This window comes from Syngnathus acus, chromosome 1 (assembly GCF_901709675.1).
Source record: "Syngnathus acus chromosome 1, fSynAcu1.2, whole genome shotgun sequence".
Classification (NCBI taxonomy): domain Eukaryota; kingdom Metazoa; phylum Chordata; class Actinopteri; order Syngnathiformes; family Syngnathidae; genus Syngnathus; species Syngnathus acus.
In genome coordinates this window covers 17,678,911-17,698,655 of record NC_051087.1, presented here as the reverse complement: position 1 = coordinate 17,698,655, position 19,745 = coordinate 17,678,911, and the positions used below count along the sequence as shown (strand labels likewise).

The following is a 19,745-nucleotide window of genomic DNA, read 5'->3' as shown; positions in this document are numbered from 1 at the left end:
TCTGATGAACTCACACCACTCTTAGAGTCTCAGAGTCATTACTGTGCAATAACATCCTGCTCTCCACACCTTTATTGAATTTGTCTACACTGTTTGTACTTTGTGTCCTCTCTGCATCCATTGCAGCCTGGTCATCCTGGATAAGGGACCTTCCCATCTGTGGTCTCTTCTCAAGGTTTCTCAGTTCCCCTAGCTGGAGTTTTGAGTTCTTCCTTGCCCTCTTGGGAGTTTAAGATCAGGGGATGTTTGAGAATATTTGCCATTTTTCACATGTCCTGAGTGTTGTTAGTCACCTAAATGTTGACCAGAGGCTGTGATTTACCGAAGTCAAATTCCTTGTTTGGCACGCTCAAACATGGCGAATAAAAAAACTCTTGAATCTTGAATGTTTCGCCATTTTTTTTCTCTACTGTTACACATTATAAGCAGAGGTGGGAACTTTTACCTAAGTTCGCCCAACTGTTTACCAGGAATTCCATCATGGCAGATGGGTAGATCCAAATGGACCGTGTAGGCAGTACCTAATGGCTGGACCAGAGACCTGGAGGAGGCTGCAGCAATTCTTGGGCTTTGCCAACTCCTACCAGGGATTCATTTGGTATTACATTGGTGGCATCTACTTTCACCGCCCTCACCAGCACTAACCTCACCAACACTAACGTAACCGTTCAGTTGGAACCCAGCGGCCGACCCGGGATTCGCAGCACTAATGTCATGTTTTACTTCCGCTCCCATCCTCCACATGCCAGACCCAGAGTGAAAGGTTGCGGTGGAGATGAACGCTTCAGATGTAGGCGGTTGTACTATCCAAGCACTCAGCAGCTGGCTAGCTCGATCCCTGCAGCTTTTTTTCTCGCAGTCTGTTCCCAACTACGACATTGGTAACCGCAAACTGCTGACCAACTGTCATTAGATTTTACTCCCCCCATCCAATGGGATTATCGTCATCCTCACCATCCTCGATAGGTTCAACAAAACTCATCCTCGCTTCATCGGGGGGTTAGGGTTTGGGGGGGGGGATCTACATGATCCGCAGTTTGCTTCGATTACGGCAGCATGAAATATATCTGGGAGACTGGAAGGGTTATGGCCCCAAGGAAAGGATGTGGGTCTCGGCTGGAAGAATCACGGATGGACCAGGCTCTTATCTCTGAATTCCACTGTCTCCATCCTGACTAGCCCTCCATTCGGGGAGGGCGGCCAAGATGTTCCTATCGAGTTTCAGCTCAATCGCCTTGCCCTCCGAACGACCAGTTGGCCATGCCTGTCCCTGCGTCGGACCTCGGGCCTGCCCCTGTGTTAGCATCCGCCCTAGATCCCAACCCTGAACTGGGCCCAGTGCTGACGTCCAATGCTCTTCTGAGGACGACGCTATGGAAATGGAGCCTTCCGTAGATGACGCCATGGATACCAACAGGTCGTAAGAATTCCGACCCTCCTCTGGTTCCCTTCGCCTGCCTTGGTCCGGTGCCTCAATTTTGGGACTTCTGGAGCCGTCCCTTGAGGGGGGTGGTTCTGTCATGACTCCGCTCTTAGCCCACAAGTTGGGCAACTTTCCGCCACACACACTGCCAGCTGCCACTTCCCCCACGCTAATCCTCAATCACACGCGAACTAATCAGGACTCTTCCGGCCCGCTTGTTTGCAGGTGTATACACTGGATTTCTGTTACTCATTTTCAGTTTGTCTGCGCTACTACCCGTTCCTGGTCACTAGCTATGTCCTAAACTGATCTCCGTTGCCGAACCCTGCCTGACCCAACCTTGATAGCTCCGGATCCCGCCTGACCCGGCCATGACTGCCTTGACCCGAATATGAATTCACTGTGCCTTGCCTGACCCAACGACGCATGTCCTCCTGATTCAATATCCCCTGCCTGCCCACCTTTCTGTCTGCCTACCTACCCAGTGAACGCCCAGCTGTGTCCTGGCACCTCTCACCACTCGACCCCAACTATCCCTCAGCCACTGCCCCACTCTGACTCGCATTTCTTCCCAGCCCTCCTTCCCTGCTGCTGCAACCCTGCCTGGAAGCCCATTCTTCCTTTTTTACGTTTTGTGCCAATAGCAGGGCACACAGAGACGAATAACCATCTGCACTTGCACTCACACCTACGGGCAAATTGGAGTGCTCAATCAGCCTACCATTCACATTTTTGAGGCGCTGTTCAAAAATGTGAATTGTAGACTGATTGAGCACTCCAAATCCTGACCACCTGCTTGTCCCTGACCACGGTTACACACTGCGTCCTGTTGCCCTGCACACTTGCTCTGCTGTTCTCTCCCGCCACTAGCCAGCTTGCCGCTCTAAAGCCAGTAACCAGATGCAGGTCTGTCCCAGTCATCCATTGTTCCCGCTCAGCTGCCAGGTTACACCAGCCCAGCCAGCATTCCAGGCTTCCACTTTCCCTTTCTTCAATAAAGTCTACATCATGCTGCACTTGGTTTTCCAGCCCTGTTTGTCACAACCTGTACACCAGTCAGAGTTTGGGGATCTTGTGTACTGTGCAGTCAGTGATTGTCATTTAGCATGCTGATGTCAAACAGACAGAGGAAGCTTTGCAAGCAACTTGCATACTTCAAATAAGCATTATACGTTTACATATGGGTGGGACTTGTGATGTGGAGGGCTACTGTACTGGTCATCACCCTGGACTGGACCTTTGAGTTGCAAACAGTTGTCAAACTATGATGATCCAATGGAGTGATGATGGCCACTTGAAGCAAAAGGAGAGGCCTTTTCCTGCATGTAGTTGTGCAGCCTCGGGAAAAGAAGTGGTATTTTGAGTTACAATGCCCTGTGAGTATGCTGTACTTACTATAGAGAGGCAAAAGAGATGTAATCAAACCTAATTTGTCACCTAACACTGCAGATGTCACAGAGGTCAATCATCATTCCTAATCCGATGTATCAACCTCATAAATCCAAATTTGACAGATACACCCAATGTCAATTTAGTAGGGGTGTAACGATTCATCGATACACATCGATTAATCGATATAATGCTCTACGATTTGTTGGCATCGATGCTAAACGTAAACATCGATCTATATCGCCCGTTTTTGACCTCGGACATTAGACGCGACTTTATTTTGAAATCCAGTTCATTGTTGCTTGCTTCCTCTTTCCGGGAGCAGTGCGCGGCGTGTTGTGTTGTGAGCAGAGCAGGCACGTGAAAGGGGAGCCGACAACTACGCGGCTCCTGGGCTGGTGCTATGGCTAGTGTCCAAGAAGACGAGGAAATTTGCTCCCCTTTGGGCTTCAAGTCATTCGTTTGGAAGCACTTTGGATTCCAAAGAAAAGATGGCTCAACGGACAAGACACGTGCAGTTTGTAAATCCTGCCATGCGGTGATCAAATATCAAATCTCGCCGCACATTTAAAGAAAAAACACGACATCTCTTAGTAGTTCAGTAATGCACTTTAAAGTTAATGGTATTACAAAAAAAGAAAGAATATTCATTTTTCTTTACTTACTTATATGAGAAACAATATAGGAATTTGATAAAGTTCAGTGTTAAAATAAGCACTTTGTATACTACAATACTCTTGTAATTTCCTAAATAAAGAGTTTGCAGTACCTTGTTGATTTTGCGTATGAATTGTTATAAATCAGGATATTGTTCTATATCGATCGTAGAGCACTATATCGTGATGTATCGTGAATGAATCACAGCAGGCTTTAAGATATCGGCAAATATCGTATCGCGGTTCTTTGTATCGATATGATATCGTATCGTGACAAAACCCGCGATTTACACCCCTACAATTTAGTCATCAACTTCCTCAATCAGTGTGATATTCCATGATTCACATTTGTTGACTTGAAATATTCGAGTGAGATACATACAATAATTCCTGAAACAAGGGGGAGTATGAAGAAATTTGGAAGACTTTGGCCAGTATAAACCAGTGGAGCAGACAGGAGCAGTTGGAACAGACCCAAAAGGATCGTCGCTACCTAAAATACACAGTAAACTTATGTTACGAATATTTTTATACTATTATATTATATGGGGATGAAAAATGAAATATGCACAACATTTTAAATCTTGTGTTTACTCACTGCAGCCGCTTTCATGTCAAACCAGGAGAAGAAATGTTGTCTTCTGACTACATCTGTTGACCTCAGCTCTTGCATTGCAATTTTTCTGCAATTTAGAAACTATATGTAGGGTTAATCTGGAGAGAATTGTTTGTTAACTGTTTTTCACAAAAATACGATACCATTCAAAAACAGAGATGTGCTGATTTTCACATATTTTATATTTTATAGAATTTTTAATATTTGAAAAGACTCCAAATCTCAGCAGTTTATTTTTCATTCCAAAACATAGAGATGCGCTGATTTTCACATACTTAATATTTTATAGAATATTTAATTTTTGAAAAGGCTCCAAATCTCAGCAGTTTATTTTTGTTTAAAAATGTTTGATAGTGTTTGAAAAGATTCAATACATGAGATGGACATAGACATAGATTAAACTGTATTCATCCTTTGAAATTGCTCCCTCAGACAATTCTGGTGCAGCAGCATTCATACCACAGCCATACCATAGCACAGTGCTTCTCAAATAGTGGGGCAAGAACCCCAGGGGGGCGCAGTGCGATACCAAGGGGGGCGCGTGTTACACCAGGGAACATGCTTTTGTTTTGGCTGTACTAGATTAAAGGGTAACTAGACATCCACTGCAGTAGGTGGGAGTGGCGGTATCACTGGAAGAGTGTGTGCAAGTGTAGAGCAGGGGTGCTCTATACAGTGTAGAGCAGGGGTCACCAACACGGTGCCCGCGGGCACCAGGTCGCCCGTGAGGACCGCATGAGTCGCCCGCAGGACTGTTCTAAAATTAGCTCAAATAGCGGCACTTGTCAGTGAGTTGCATCTATTTATTTTACAGTCAAACCTCGAACGTTTTCGAACGTCCAGGTTCTCGAACAAATCGGAATTCGAACAAAAAATTCGAGATTTTTTTGCTTCGGTTGTCAAACAAAATTCGGAGGTTGAACCTCGCGAGATGAGCCGGGAGGACCCGAGAAAACCCGACCGCGCGGCCCGGATGCCGACTGACTCCGTTGTTATTGTATTTTAGTTACTTTGAGGATTGTATTAGCCCCTAATCATGCCTCCAAAGATTAGCAAGTGGGAGCAGTAAAGCCATCCTAAAACACAAAGACGCTCTTAAAGCAATGAGACAGTGAGCGCCCAGCGCGCTGCGGTTGCGCGATCGGACCAAATCCAAGTCAAGTCAAGTCAAGTTTATTTGTATAGCCCTAAATCACAAGCAGTCTCTAAGGGCTTCACATAGACAAAAATTGACAATTATTCTCAAAGCATCCCCTGATCGTAAGCTCCCAAAAGGGCAAGGAAAAAGTCAAAAAAACCCTACCAGGGGAAAATGAGAAACCTTGAGAAGGGACCACAGATGGAAGGAACCCCCTTTCAGGATCACCAGGCTGCAATGGATGCAGAGAGGGCACGAATAATACATAATCTGAAAATCAATGAAAATGTGGATGTCCAAGTCAAAGCGAAGAGCTGCCGGAGGTGCCCTCGATTGTCCTGGCAGTGTCTTCGAGGAGGTTGAGCTGCAGTTCCCTCATCCTGAATTGGTCCACGGGAATCCAGATAGCCGCTGTCAGCTTGGGTGCCACCTAACCACCTCCTCAGCCGGGGAGGGGTGGGGGGAGGAGGGTTGGGGGTGGGGGGGGGGGGGGTGGGGGGGGGGATAGGGAGCGAGAACAAACTCCAGCCGAATTGGCCACTACAGGTTAATTAAAGGCCATGTCATAGAAATGTGTCTTTAAACGTGTCTTAAATGTTTCTAGTAAGGTAGCAGTTCTAATATCCATTGGTAGGGCATTCCAAAGCTCTGGAGCCCGAATAGAAAATGCTCTAGACCCTGCAGACATTTTCTTGGCCCTCGGTGTCACTAAAAGACGAGCGTTTTGCGAACGAAGGTTACGAGACGGAATATAAGGAACAGCTAGGTCGACGAGATATGAAGGCGCTAAACCATGCAGTGATTTATAGGTTAAGAGAAGAACCTTGAAGTCACATCTTAAATGGACCGGGAGTCAATGTAAGTTGGCTGATATTGGGGTAATGTGATCAAATTTTCTTGTCCGTGAGAGCAGCCTCGCAGCAGCATTTTGTACTAACTGTAGACTTTTGATGCGGGACTTAGGAAGACCAGAGAATAGTACATTACTGTAGTCCAGGCGCGACGTGACGAACGCATGTATAATAGTTTCCGCATCACCGGTCGAGAGGATCGGACGAATCTTTGCAATATTACGAAGGTGAAAAAACGCAATTCTGGTTATATTCTTAATGTGCTTTTGAAAGTAGAGAGTTTGGTCAAACATTACCCCGAGATTAGTTACAGTATCGCTCTGAGTGATAGTACGGTTATCTATAGTTATAGCGGTTTCCTTAAATAAGTGTTGATAACGAGTTGGACCAATTATCAACATCTCAGTTTTATCTGGGTTAAGACAAAGGAAGTTGAGAGACATCCATTGCTTGATCTTCGCAAGGCACGCCTCAAGATTACAACAGTCCCGCGGATCTGTCATCAATAACGGCATATATAATTGGGTGTCATCTCAAGATTCAAGATTCAAGATTCAAGAGTTTTTATTCGCCATGTTTGAGCGTGCCAAACAAGGAATTTGACTTCGGTGAAACACACCCTCTGTTCAACATATAGGTGACTAACAACACTCAGGACATGTGAATAATGGCAAAAACAGTGTAGACAAATTCAAAAGGTGTGAAGAGCAGGATGTTATTGCACAGTAATGCCTCTGAGACTCTATGAGTGGTGTGAGTTCATCAGAGCAACAGCCCGGGGGAAGAAGCTGTCTCGGTGTCTGCTGGTTTTGGCGTACCGAGCTCTATACCGCCGTCCGGAGGGGAGTAGTTCAAACAGACTGCAACCTGGGTGAGAAGGGTCTGTAGAGATGTTCCTTGCACGTTTCCTGGTCCTGGACAGGTACAAGTCTTGGATAGATGGGAGGTTGATTCCAATGATCTTTTCTGCAGTCCTGATTGTCCGTCTGCGTAACATTGAAAACTAATTATTATGTCCCCAAGCGGAATCATGTAAATATTAAATAGAATTGGTCCGAGTACCGATCCCTATGGGACACCACACGTAACATTATAGAGCTCAGAGGACGTATTGCCATGGACCACTCGGTGCGTCCTGTCTGATAGATAGGAATAGAACCAGCCTAGTGCTGACCCTGAAATACCAACACAACTTTTAAGACGCCCTAATAAAATATCTAAGTCTACAGTGTCGAAGGCAGCACTAAGATCGAGGAGTAACAGCTCAGTGGCCTAGTGGTAGAGTGTCCGCCCTGAGACTGGAAGGTTGTGGGTTCAAACCCCGGCCGGGTCATACCAAAGACTATAAAAATGGGACCCATTGCCTCCCTGCTTGGCACTCAGCATTAAGGGTTGGAATTGGGGGGTTAGATCACCAAATGATTCCCGAGTGCGGCACCGCTGCTGCTCACTGCTCCCCTCTCCCCCAGGGGATGGATTAAAATCACACGGGGATGGGTTAAATGCAGAGGACAAATGTCACCACACCCAGATGTGTGTGTGACGATCATTGGGACTTTAACTTTTTTTTTTTATTAACAATACAGATGAAGTGTTTGAATCCATAGCTATGAGGAGATCATTAGTCACTTTAGCAAGTGCTGTCTCAGTGGAATGATTAGCTCTAAAACCAGACTGAAAAGATTCATATCGATTATTGGCGACCATGTAATCAATAAGCTGCTGCGCTACTACTTTTTCAAGAAGTTTTGCTATGAATGGGAGGTTTGAAACTGGCCTATAATTACTAAGACAGTCCGGGTCAAGATTTGGTCGCTTAAGTAACGGTTTAATGATAGAGGTTTTAAAGGCTGTTGGCACTATCCCAGAGGAGAGAGACAGATTGATTATATTTAAGACGGATGGTCCTAAAATTTGAAATAATTCTTTAAGTAGTTTGGCTGGAGGCGGGTCGAGTAAACATGTTGTTTGTTTAGCCGCACTAACCAATTGTGTAAGCCTTTCAAGGGACACGCTTTTAAAATTTGAGAGGGTTATTGCATGATCATCAACTCTGGTAATCGGCGGTCTCGACTGAGCGATTGGAATGGTATTCTTGATCTCATCCCTAATGGATTCAATCTTTCGAGCAAAAAATTTCATGAACTCGTCAGCTGAGTGGAAGGAGCTATCGGGGGTCGGCTGGCGTAGTGTTAGCTTTGCCACTGTATCAAATAGGTATTTAGGATTGTTTTTATTGAGATTAATGACTTGCGAAAAATAACAAGTTTTTGCTAAGATAAGCGCATCTTTATATTTCAGGAGGCTGTCCTGCCATGCCTGATGGAAAACCCCAAGTTTGGTTAAACGCCATCTGCGCTCATGCTTTCTACATAATTGCATAAGCGTACGTGTTTCATCTGTGAACCACGGAGTAGGCAATCTACGGTGAGTTTTCAGACGTAGCGGCGCCACAGAGTCGATGGCATTTAACAATGTCGCATTGAATTCATTTGTTAGATTATCAATAGAGCCGATATATGCGGGAAATATGGCAGTTGCCGGCAACAGTAACTCAGATAGCGTAGTTGCAGTCATGGAGTTAAAATTACGGCTAATATAATTCTAATTGCTCTCTTGTCTTTGACAAGGAACTAAAATTTCTAATTTTATTGAGCAATGATCAGACAAAACAGTAGTGCATGGCGGTACTGCTATATTTGAGGTTGCTCCCTGCGCACTGAGGTGCACTTAAATTTTGGAAAGTACATCAGGACTTTAAAAATATTTTCTAAATTTCAGCGACGGCTCTGTCACAATAATGCGACCAGCACGGTGCAGATGCGCGGTGGCTGACGCGCTACAGTTGCGCGTTCGGCGGTGCGCTGCAGTTGCGCTGCAGTTGCGCGATCGGACAAATATGCGCAAATGAAAAAATGCTTAAAAAAGGCGGGTTTTTTTTGTCGTAAAATGGATTACATTTTTTTCCATTATTTGTAATGGGAAAAATAGATTGGGAATTCGACCGATTCACTTCTCAAACCGCCTTCTGGTACGGATTGTGGTCAAAAACCAAGGTTTGACTGTATTTTTGCTATTCTTGTTAAAATCACACTTACATGTGAACTGGAAATGACAATAACAACACATAGTGAAAGCTAAATTGAGCAAATTGGCTATTTCAGAAGTGTGTGTCAAACTGGTAGCCCTTTGCCTTAATCAGTACCCAGGAAGTAGCTCTCGGTTTAAGAAAGGTTGGTGACCCCTGGTGTAGAGCGCACGGAACACACAGCACAGAGCAGGCGATAAAAAGTGCATGGAAAAATATTTAACAGGGTTGAAAAGAACGGCGGAGGGAGACGGAGATAAGAGAATTGAGAATTACACGAAAGCTAAGACAAGTAAATATGATGAAGCGTACGTAGCGCTCAGCTTCAGTGCGACTACGATGGGAGACGAGGAAAGACCGGTGTGTTTACTGTGCCTTACAATGTTGGCAGCGGACAGTATGAAGCCAAATAAATTAAGGTTGCACTTATAAAGTCATTTATAAGCCCCAAACCCGAATCACGCTGATAAGATGCTTGAGGTTTTTCAGCGAAAACGGGCTGAATATTGCCAACAATCTACCCACTTTGTGAATGCTACTTCAGTCAATCAGCAAGCACTGTAAGCATTATATAAAGCAGCGTACCAAATTGCTCAGTGCAAAAAACAACAACAACACACCATTGCAGAAGAGCTGATACTACCTGCAGCCGTGGACATGGTCTCCGTCATGCTGCCTCATTTTGATTAAAAAAACAGCACAAATCGTTTTATTTATTTTTGTTTTGTAGGTTAAAATGTTTTATATATTGTGCTCCTGAGTTAATGTTGCTGATTACTTTGAATTGAATATTATTTATTGCTGTTATTTAATTTAATATTATGTATGTTTATTATTATTTTATTGTATTTTTCCAGCATAAAATGGCAGTTGGTCAAGAATGTTTATAGTTTAAATAATTACAATTTATTTTTAATTTCAGGCAAAGTGATGCACATTGAATCTGTTCTGTTACAGACTAAAAAACAATGTTATTAATAGTTATTCTTCATTGTAAGTTGATCTTTCTTTTTTATTTATATTTTGTTTTCTTTAATGTTAATAACATGGGAGGGGGCGCGAAATGTTTTCTTCTCAAAGTCAAAGTCAAAGTCTGCTTTATTGTCAATTTCTTCACATGCCAAGACACTCCCTAGGGGGGGGGCATCACAGAAAATTATTGAGAAGCACTGCCATAGCACAAACCTAATACGTGCCAAGACAAGGCTGCCTCTCACAATGGCGGCAAAAAAGGAAACCAGTGAGTGCGACAAGATACAATTCATCAAAGCAACAAGACAAACCGCAGAAACAAAGGAAGGAAAACTGCAGGCCTGCTGGTGAGAGGCCTAAATAAAAGAGAAGAGGTCCCCCCCACACACACACACAATCTCCAGAAGAACACTCCAAAACACACAGAAAAGCCTCCTCCGAGTCCATAAACCGGCGCAAAGGCAGTTCAGCAGGCGATCTGCAGACAACGGTGCGAGCCGATGGACTGTGGCTGTAAGTCGTCAAAACCTCACACAACAGGTAAATGTGTGAGCAGAATCCTGGGCACTCAGGCAGGGTAGATGCAGATGGTACGTATGTGTCGTCACCACGGGCAGGCACAGCAAAAGTCCGCCACATCCAGGATCTGGACCTCTCACAGGGGTTGCTGCCGCGAGGCCAATGCGCAAGGTTTGGACCCGGTCAACACCAGCCGGATGAGCAGGACGGCGGAGCCACGCCAGGCACAGGATAAATATCCACCTGCGCCAAGCCGATCTGCAACGGTGGTAGGCTTCTGCGTCGCCTAGTGGACGGGCAAACCCGGTACGGACCGACATTGCAGCAGGGCAACATCACATCACAGAGAAATGAGGAAAAACGTAAAGGACAAAAGGAAAGAAGAGAGAGAACACAGCCGGACGGCAGCGCCATAAAAAAAAATAAAGATATTACTGAAGTTCAACCTGCCAAAGGAGCTATGGAAGACCTTCTACACTGCCTTCATCCAGTCTATCCTCTGCACCTCCATCACTGTCTGGTTTGGATCGGCCACCAAGCAAGACAAGCACAGACTGCAATGGACAATCAGGACTGCGGAAAAGACAATCGGGGACCAACCTCCCATCTATCCAAGACTTGTACTTGTCCAGGACCAGGAAACGTGCAAGTAACATCTCCACAGACCCTTCTCACCCAGGTCACAGTCTGTTTGAACTACTCCCCTCCAGACGGCATTACAGAGTGCTGTACGCCAAAACCAGCATACACAGACACAGCTTTTTTTCCCCAGGCTGTCGCTCTGATGAACTCACACCACTCATAGAGTCTCAGAGACATCACTGGGCAATAATATCCTGTTCTTGCCACTTAAATGGTGTTAGTCACCTGAATGTTGTTAGTCACTTAAATGTTGTACAGAGGCTGATATCAACCGGAGTCAAATTCCTTGTTTGGCATGCACAAACTTGGCCAATAAAGCTGATTCTGATTCTGAATTGGGCTGGGACATACTCACTAAAACTAGCTTGATATGCATGGTAAAGAATGCCAGTGTTTACCAACCAGGGGTAATTGGACCCCAAGGGGTACGTAACATTGCAGGAAGTACATGGAAACATTTGTTAATCTATTTCTAAGACATGTGGCACAGTTGTGTTAAAATCACATCAGCTGTGTGTCAGTTCAAGAATCTTAATAAAACTGAAAAGACCGATGAAAAGAAAGTAGACTGCTCTTGTGGGACTCCAAATATTTTTCATGTTCTGGATTTTGTTTTTTATATTTAAAGTTTAAACTAACTATCGTCACTAATTCATATGTTTTGTATATGAGGACGCGTTCGGAAATATGCTACAAGTATCTACAAGTTCCATTGGACAGTTTGTTTAGTTTAGAATGGCGAGTTAAATTTGCAAGTGTGTGCGTGTGTGTGGATGTGTGTGCGTGAATGCATGCGTGTCTGCAAGAAAGAGACGTTTACGTGGAAGCTGTGTGTGCGTGTGTGTCTGTGTGCATATGCGTGTCAGAAAGACGAAAAGATGGAAAATGTCACTGGAGCAACCAGGGGTGCAACAGTACACAGCAAAATATTGAGCCGTTCGGGCCGCTCTGCACAGGACAAACACACCCTAATGGATCACAGGATTTTGGTACTTCATTTTACACGGCTGCATTTAAAGACCACCGTATGTGCCTGTTTGAGTGAGTAAAAAGTCCTCCTCCCTATACAAAGTCATGTTCAATCGCTGTTGTGCTTGGGTTGGCACTGAGGCTCTTGCGCTGTTGTAACTGTAGGCAGGTCCATCCAGCACGGTTGCGAGGTCCTCTTATCATCAGTTACTTTAGGCCTCTTGTTTGGAACAAAACACTTGTAAATGTTGGCAGTTTTAAATTAAGATTTTTACTTGCTTATTCCAATAGTGAAGCCGCTACCTTTGGCCTTTTTCTGCTCCCAAACCCAGGAGACCCCAGGAGCTTGCCCCCTTGCCTCTTATTCTACTGTACAGTATGTACACAGCTGACAACACAGAGTAATTCTCTATTTAAAGATTTGGGAGAGTGTTAACAAAGTTGCAACAACACATACAGAAGTAATCGTTTCTGAGACCAATCACTGTCATGGTCTCATGAAATAAAAATGCTAAACTTATATTCAAAACTGGGTGAAACAGGTGCGATGTCGTTATGCTACGGGCACTCCAATTAGACAAACTGCACAAGATTATACATACTAAATAAGAGTCCATTGTAATCTTTTATCTTTTCCATTTGCTTCTTCAATTCAACTCAAACATTTGTCTCAACTCAAACTTTTGTCTGCATGTTGTAAAGAGAATCACAACAAAATGAACTCTGAATTATGCTTCAGTGAATCATACCGAGGCAGGTATAAGGAAAGGCGAGTCACACAGTGCCCTTGAATGTTGTATTAGAAGCATGAAAATGCAGTAGAAGTGCAAAGACAATTTAGGAGGATGTTTCAAAAAGAACCACAAACACGAGTTCCCTTGAATCAGAGATAAGTTTGAAGCTGATGGAACTGTTCAAAAGGTCTCCAAAAAGCATTCCGGAAGACCACGTACATAGACAGGTCCTACAAAGGAAGAAAGAGTACTTGAAACGTTTCAGCGAAGTCCAAGAAAGTCCGTGCGGCACGCCAGTCATGAGGTAGGAATTTCAAAATCATCTGTTCATCGCATCATGAAATGTTGTAAATGGAAAAGTTACATTCCAAGATTTGCACTTCTACTGCGTTTTCATGCTTCCAGTAACATTTTAGAATGAATTTTCTTTCTTCAAAGTTTAGTATGGCTGCCATAATTTGGATCGATGGGTTTAATCTGCAAAGAAAAAACTAACTTTTGCGTTATCAGCTGCTAAAAGGTGTATACATTTTTTTGGGACACCCTGTATAAGTCGCTGCTGATTATAAGTCACACCCTCGGCAGAACTATGAAAAAAACTTTGCCTTATAGTCCGGAAAATACGGTACATATTAGTTGATTTCAGTCAAGACTGCAAGGTCACACATTATCACACAGGCTAGGCCAGGGGTGGGCAAACTTTTTGACTCTCGGGCTGAATTGGGTTCTAAATTTTGACCGGGGGGCCAAACCAGGAGCAGATGGATGTAGTGTTCGTGTGAAGCAATATAAACGACATGTAAAGGTCATTGCATAAAAGGTTTTGGCCTTTAGTAGGTAGTAAAGCATGCTCAACGATCTGAACCGCTTCTTTGCTCGCTTCGACGCTCAGAACAGCACTTGCCCGCTGAAGACCCCTCCCCCTCCACACGAGCAGCCCCTGTGCCTCTCTGCCGATAGCGTGAGGAGGGCGCTTGCCGCTGTCAACACCCGTAAGGCGGCGGACACCATTCCAGGTCGAGCGCTGAAGGACTGCGCTGGGGAGCTGATGGGTGTCTTCACGGACATCTTTAACATTTCCCTGCAGCAGGCCATCATCCCTTCGTGTTTCAAGGCTGCCACCATCGTACCTGTGCCGAAGAAACCTGCTCCGTCCTGCTTCAATGACTACCGCCCCGTGGCACTGACGTGAAGTGCTTTGAGCGGCTTGTCATGGAGCACATCAGATCCATTCTCCCCCCCACCATAGACCCCTCCCAGTTTGCGTACCGACCCAAACGGTCCTCTGAGGATGCCATCTGCTCTGCCCTCCACTCGGCCCTCACCCACCTGGAGAGGAGGGGCTCGTATGTGAGATTGCTGTTTGTGGACTTCAGTTCTGCCTTCAACACCATTGTGCCACAACGACTCATCTGCAAACTCGACAAGCTGGGCCTCAGTACCTACCTCTGCAACTGGCTACTGGACTTCCTCTGTCAGAGGCCTCAGGTGGTACGTGTTGGCGACAAAATCTCCGCCAGCATCACGCTGAGCACAGGGGCCCCCCAAGGCTGCGTGCTCAGTCCGCTGCTCTTCACCCTGCTGACGCATGACTGCACTGCAACCTACAGCGACAACCGCATAGTGAAGTTTGCTGACGACACGACTCTGGTGGGTCTCATCACCGAGGGCGACGAGACTCAGTACAGGTTGGAGGTTGCCCTTCTGACCGCGTGGTGCAGGGACAACAACCTCCTGCTGAACGTCAACAAGGCCAAGGAAATTGTTGTTGACTTCCGGAAGGGTCACACCCAACACCTGCCGCTGACCATCGACGGTGCTGTGGTGGAGAGAGTGAGCAGCACCAGATTCCTGGGGGTGCACATCAGTGAGGACCTCTCCTGGTCCGCCAACACCGCATCACTGGCCAAGAAAGCTCAGCGCCGCCTGTACTTCCTGCGGAAACTCAGGCGAGCAAGTGCTCCTCCGGCCGTCATGACTACATTCTACCGTGGCACCATTGAGAGCGTCCTCTCCAGTTGTATCGCTGTCTGGGGTGGTAGCTGGACTGAATACAACGTGAAGGCCCTCCAGCGCATAGTGAACACGGCTGGTAAGATTATTGGTGCTTCACTCCCCTCCCTGAAGGACATTTACACCTCCCATCTCACCCGCAAGGCGACCACGATTGTGAGTGATGTGAGTCACCCCGCTCACTCTTTGTTCGATCTTCTGCCCTCTGGGAAGAGGTACAGGAGCCTGCGCTCCCGCACCACCAGACTCACCAACAGCTTCATTCTCCAGGCTGTTAGGATCCTGAACTCTCTCCCCCCCTTCTGCGTATTTTATTGTGTTATTTGTTTATTTATTATTTATTCATCACTCTTATTTATTCATTGTTTGTGCCTTCTTGTTTTTATTTTTTTGTGTTGTTTACTTGTATGTACTATATTGTGTACTATGTCTTGTCACCGTGGGATAGTGGGAACGTTATTTCGATTTCTTTGTGTGTCTTGGCATGTGAAGAAATTGACAATAAAGCAGACTTTGACTTTGACATAAGCAATAATATTATCAAACCATCTGTGTCACTCCAAATCATTAAATCCATCGATCAAATTCTTCGTCCTTTGTCAACAACGCCGCGCGTGCGCCCTGACGTCAGCCTTGTCGTTATTCCACAGATCTAGTACATAACTATATTGTATCGTTAACAAAGTACAAGGACCCAAGCACCGGCGTCGACTTCCAGGCGTGTGGCGGTGTGGACTTCCATCCCCGGAGGTGGCACTTCCAGCCACGGAGGTGGAAGAGAGCTCTATAGAATAGGACCAGGCGTGCGTAAAAGCCATGTCCGAGCCCCATCCACCATCCTCGGACAGCCACCCGGCCGAGCACCGGCCCCCGACTTCCATCCACGGAGGTGAAAGAGAGCTCCGTAGAGTAGGACCGGGCGTGCGTAAAAGCCATGTCCGAGCCCCATTCACCGTCACCGGACAGCCACCCGGCCGAGCGCCGGCCCCCGACTTCCATCCATGGAGGTGAAAGAGAGCTCCGTAGAGTAGCACCGGGCGTGCGTAAAAGCCATAATAGTTTTTCAAACCTTCTGTGTCACTCCAAATCATTAAATCCTTCAAACTCTTCGTCCTCCGTGTCACTTACAAACAAAGCCGCTAATGATGCCAGTAGTACGTGGGGCCCTTCGTCATCTTCGTCATCCCGTGATCGAATCTTTGTCCTTTTTGTAAACAACCGCCGCGCCACATCGCGCCGCGCTGCTGACGTCACTTGAAATTCAAATTACAGTAAGCCCTTGCTACATCGCGGTTCGTTTATCGCGGTTTCACTTTTTTTTTTGAAAATATTTGAAAAAATTCACATATAAGTCGCTCCTCAGTATAAGTCGCCCCCCCCACCCAAACTATGAAAAAAACTGCGACTTATAGTCCGAAAATTACGGTAATAAAAAAATCAAAACAGCAACACGGTGACAGATATCTGAAACTCAGAGCAGAGCTTCAACTCACAAACACCTGGTGACAGAGGTGAGGAAACGGGAAACACTTCCTTAAAGTCGGCCTTAAGAACTTTAAAAGTTAAGATTAGTCGCAAACAGGTGGTGCATCAATATCCTTGAGCATCCTGCATTGTTTGGAAATGAGAAAGGTCGCTAGTTTCAATCCCTGCTATTTGTACAAATTATATTAAAAATGCATTTTTTTTACAACAAACTTGAGAAACTCTCCTTCATTTTCAGTGGGAACAGTGTTGTTGGTCTCACTTTTTTTGCTAGTGCATCATAGTCTAGAGTAAAATTTGTTGTGGCAATTCTTAGAATAGAGCCGAGGTGTTGGTCCGTTAACCTAGATTTGTGACGGGTTGATGTTGATGTTCATGTGGCTGAACGTCACGTCGCGTAGGTCGAGCGCAATTGTCCACTCTTTTTTAAACACTCGGCACTCAGTGTCCATCTTTCTTTCCCTTGGGCCACTCATTTTAATGGAAGGATTCCAGGGGAAGGTTTGTGGGTGGCTTTAGCGTAAAACTGTATTTGAAAGCTCAGCGCACAAATTACGAGAATGCTGACGTCACAGCCCACACTCTAAATTTGGCACTGATAGAAATAGAGCGCGTAGTGCGGCGTGTCCGTACTACTGAGTCCGTACACGCAGTTGTGAGTATGCACCGAGCTTTCTGACACGGCTTCCGGTAATAAATGCGCGGGCGGGCGCTTCCCCATCTACTGGGGAAATGCAGTCATTGCAGGGAGAATGACCGGAAATAAAATGTTTAATAATACAATTTATTCAGGGTTGACGGGCCGGATTATACGGCCCCGTGGGCCGGATGTGGCCCGCGGGCCGTAGTTTGCCAATGGGGGAGCTAGGCAGAGGCGCCCCCTTGTAGGTGGGCGGCCAAGAGTATAAGAGTAGGAATAGGTGGAGGTGGGGTGAGACCTTGTTCCGCAATCTCGCCGAAAAGCTCGACGCCCGTGTCTCAATCTTTCTGGGATCCATTCAAGTTCAACTGAGAATATGCAGTCTTCTGGTAGTTACTATTAGCACAGCGAGCATTAAAGATAAAAGAACCAGGTGAAGATAATGTCTAATGAGAGGGCAGCTTCGGGAGAGAGATTGAGTGCCTCCCAACTCCTAAAAGAGAGATCCGCTGCAGAACAACCAACACACGGGACATTTTTGGCTACACAACATAGGAGATCAAATTAGATATTTTGCAATTTCCCTAAAAAAACACTACAAATTGGGTCCCAGAAGAAATAGAGGATATGCACGTGATGTCACAGACCAGATGACGGTTTGTTTGGGTGGCAAAAAGCGGCGGACGCTGGGTGGTGCTAATAGGGCCAAGGCTGGATTGAGTTTTAGAGATACGTGTACTGGGGCATTTCTTTAGCATTTTATCGGTGGCAGATCGTGACAGAGTTGTTACGGTGCAACTTTGACCGTGGTGAAGAGTTGTTGTGCCATTGGATGTACCTATCGCTTCCAAAAAGGCGATACCAAGACGCTGTATCGGTTCCCTGCGGACTAGACCAGAAAGGATAGCTGGGTGGCGGCGCTTCGTAGGGCGGAACATGGCCGCAACAGCTCCAAGCTTTGAAAGCCTACTATCCATTCTTACATCTGCTCAGATCACTTTGTGGGAGGTACGTAATTTTGTTTTATTGACATCAACATTCATCTGTGAGGTATTGCTCGGATATTCCCTTTTTCTTACTGCCACTCGGCCATGACCTAAAGAATGCATAATTACTAGGGGTGTAAATCGCGGGTTTTGTCACGATACGATATCATATCGATACAAAGAATCACGATACGATATTTGCCGATATCTTAAAGCCTGCTGTGATTCATTCACGATACATCACGATATAGTGCTCCACGATCGATATTTTTTTTTTTTTTAAATAAAAAATATAGAACAATATCCTGATTTATAACAATTCATACGCAAAATCAACAAGGTACTGCAAACTCTTTATTTAGGAAATTACAAGAGTATTGTAGTATACAAAGTGCTTATTTTAACAATGAACTTTATCAAATTCCTATATTTTTTCTCATATAAGTAAAGAAAATGAATATTCTTTCTTTTTTTGTAATACCATTAACTTTAAAGTGCATTACTGAACTATTTATTTACAATCATTTTAATTGTCCGTTGAGCCATCTTTTCTTTGGAATCCAAAGTGCTTCCAAACGAATGACTTGAAGCCCAAAGGGGAGCGAATTCCCTCGTCTTCTTGGACACTAGCCATAGCACCAGCCCAGGAGCCGCGTAGTTGTCGGCTCCCCTTTCACGTGCCTGCTCTGCTCACAACACAACACGCCGCGTACTGCTCCCGGAAAGATGAAGCAAGCAACAATGAACTGGATTTCAAAATAAAGTCGCGTCTAATGTCCGAGGTCAAACACGGCGATATAAATCTATGTTTACATTTAGCACCGATGCCAATAAATCGTAGAGCATTATATCGATTAATCGATGTGTATCGATGAATCGTTACACCCCTAATAATTACACAGCTTCATTACAGTATGTTTGTCCAATTGCTAGTTTCTAATAATTTGATTGTTCACATATCTACAATTATAAGTCAGAATCATCCATTGTCACTGGCGGATACAGGTTACAGCCACAGGCGGATACACCCAAAGATCAGTTCGGCCCCACCTGAAACACCAAACTGGATCCGCCATTTTCCATTTTTATATCAAGCTTGTCTGAAAAACAACTATCAAATAGTTGTAAATGTCTGGATATGTTACTGGCGGAAAAGTCACCTTATCAGAGGACCAAGCGCTTGCTGTCCCAGCTCCTACTACGCTTGAGCTGGTGGCGTTCTTACTTGGTTTCCACAGCGGATCAACACGAATGTTATATTTTTTCAACTTTTCAATGCATCTCTTGCGGCTTTCTTGGTCCAACTGGACGAAATAATCACTCACGACACCCACCCAGGCCGCCATCCTCACGAGTCCAGTGGCAGCGGACGAGGCTTTTTGCCACCCAAACAAAAATGGCCGTCCCGATCTGTGACGTCAGTGCATATCCTCTATTGCGTTTCCCCCCGGGGTGAGTTGCTTAAAGAGAACAATTCTGTGAAAAAGGTCATGTCGCAACCCTCTTTCTGGCACAATATTGTTTTTAAATCTGTCATCTGTGCATGTCCTCAGGGCCAAATCCATTGCCTGTCCATAAAACCTGGTGACTCCCTTGGCGTATGTTGTTTGTACTGTATCTGCCC

The 19,745-nt window shown here is 45.3% G+C and overlaps 1 protein-coding gene across 3 annotated transcripts in view; it reads right to left on the bottom strand.

The window, feature by feature from the left end:
• Nucleotides 1-19,745, bottom strand: part of si:dkey-9i23.16 (uncharacterized protein LOC571915 homolog) — a 69,485-nt gene that overhangs the window by 49,227 nt on the left and 513 nt on the right. The window contains exons 2-3 of one of the 3 annotated variants that reach the window (XR_005098342.1): nt 4,067-4,165; nt 3,851-3,961 (exon numbers count right to left, since the gene is read on the bottom strand). Coding sequence is in view for 1 of the 3 variants with exons in the window: in XM_037255153.1 (XP_037111048.1) it covers nt 3,851-3,961; nt 4,067-4,151 (196 nt within the window). In the remaining 2 variants the exon portion in view is untranslated. The remainder of the gene's footprint in view (nt 1-3,850; nt 3,962-4,066; nt 4,166-19,745) is intronic. The other 2 variants (XM_037255153.1, XR_005098343.1) reach the window with 2 other exon arrangements.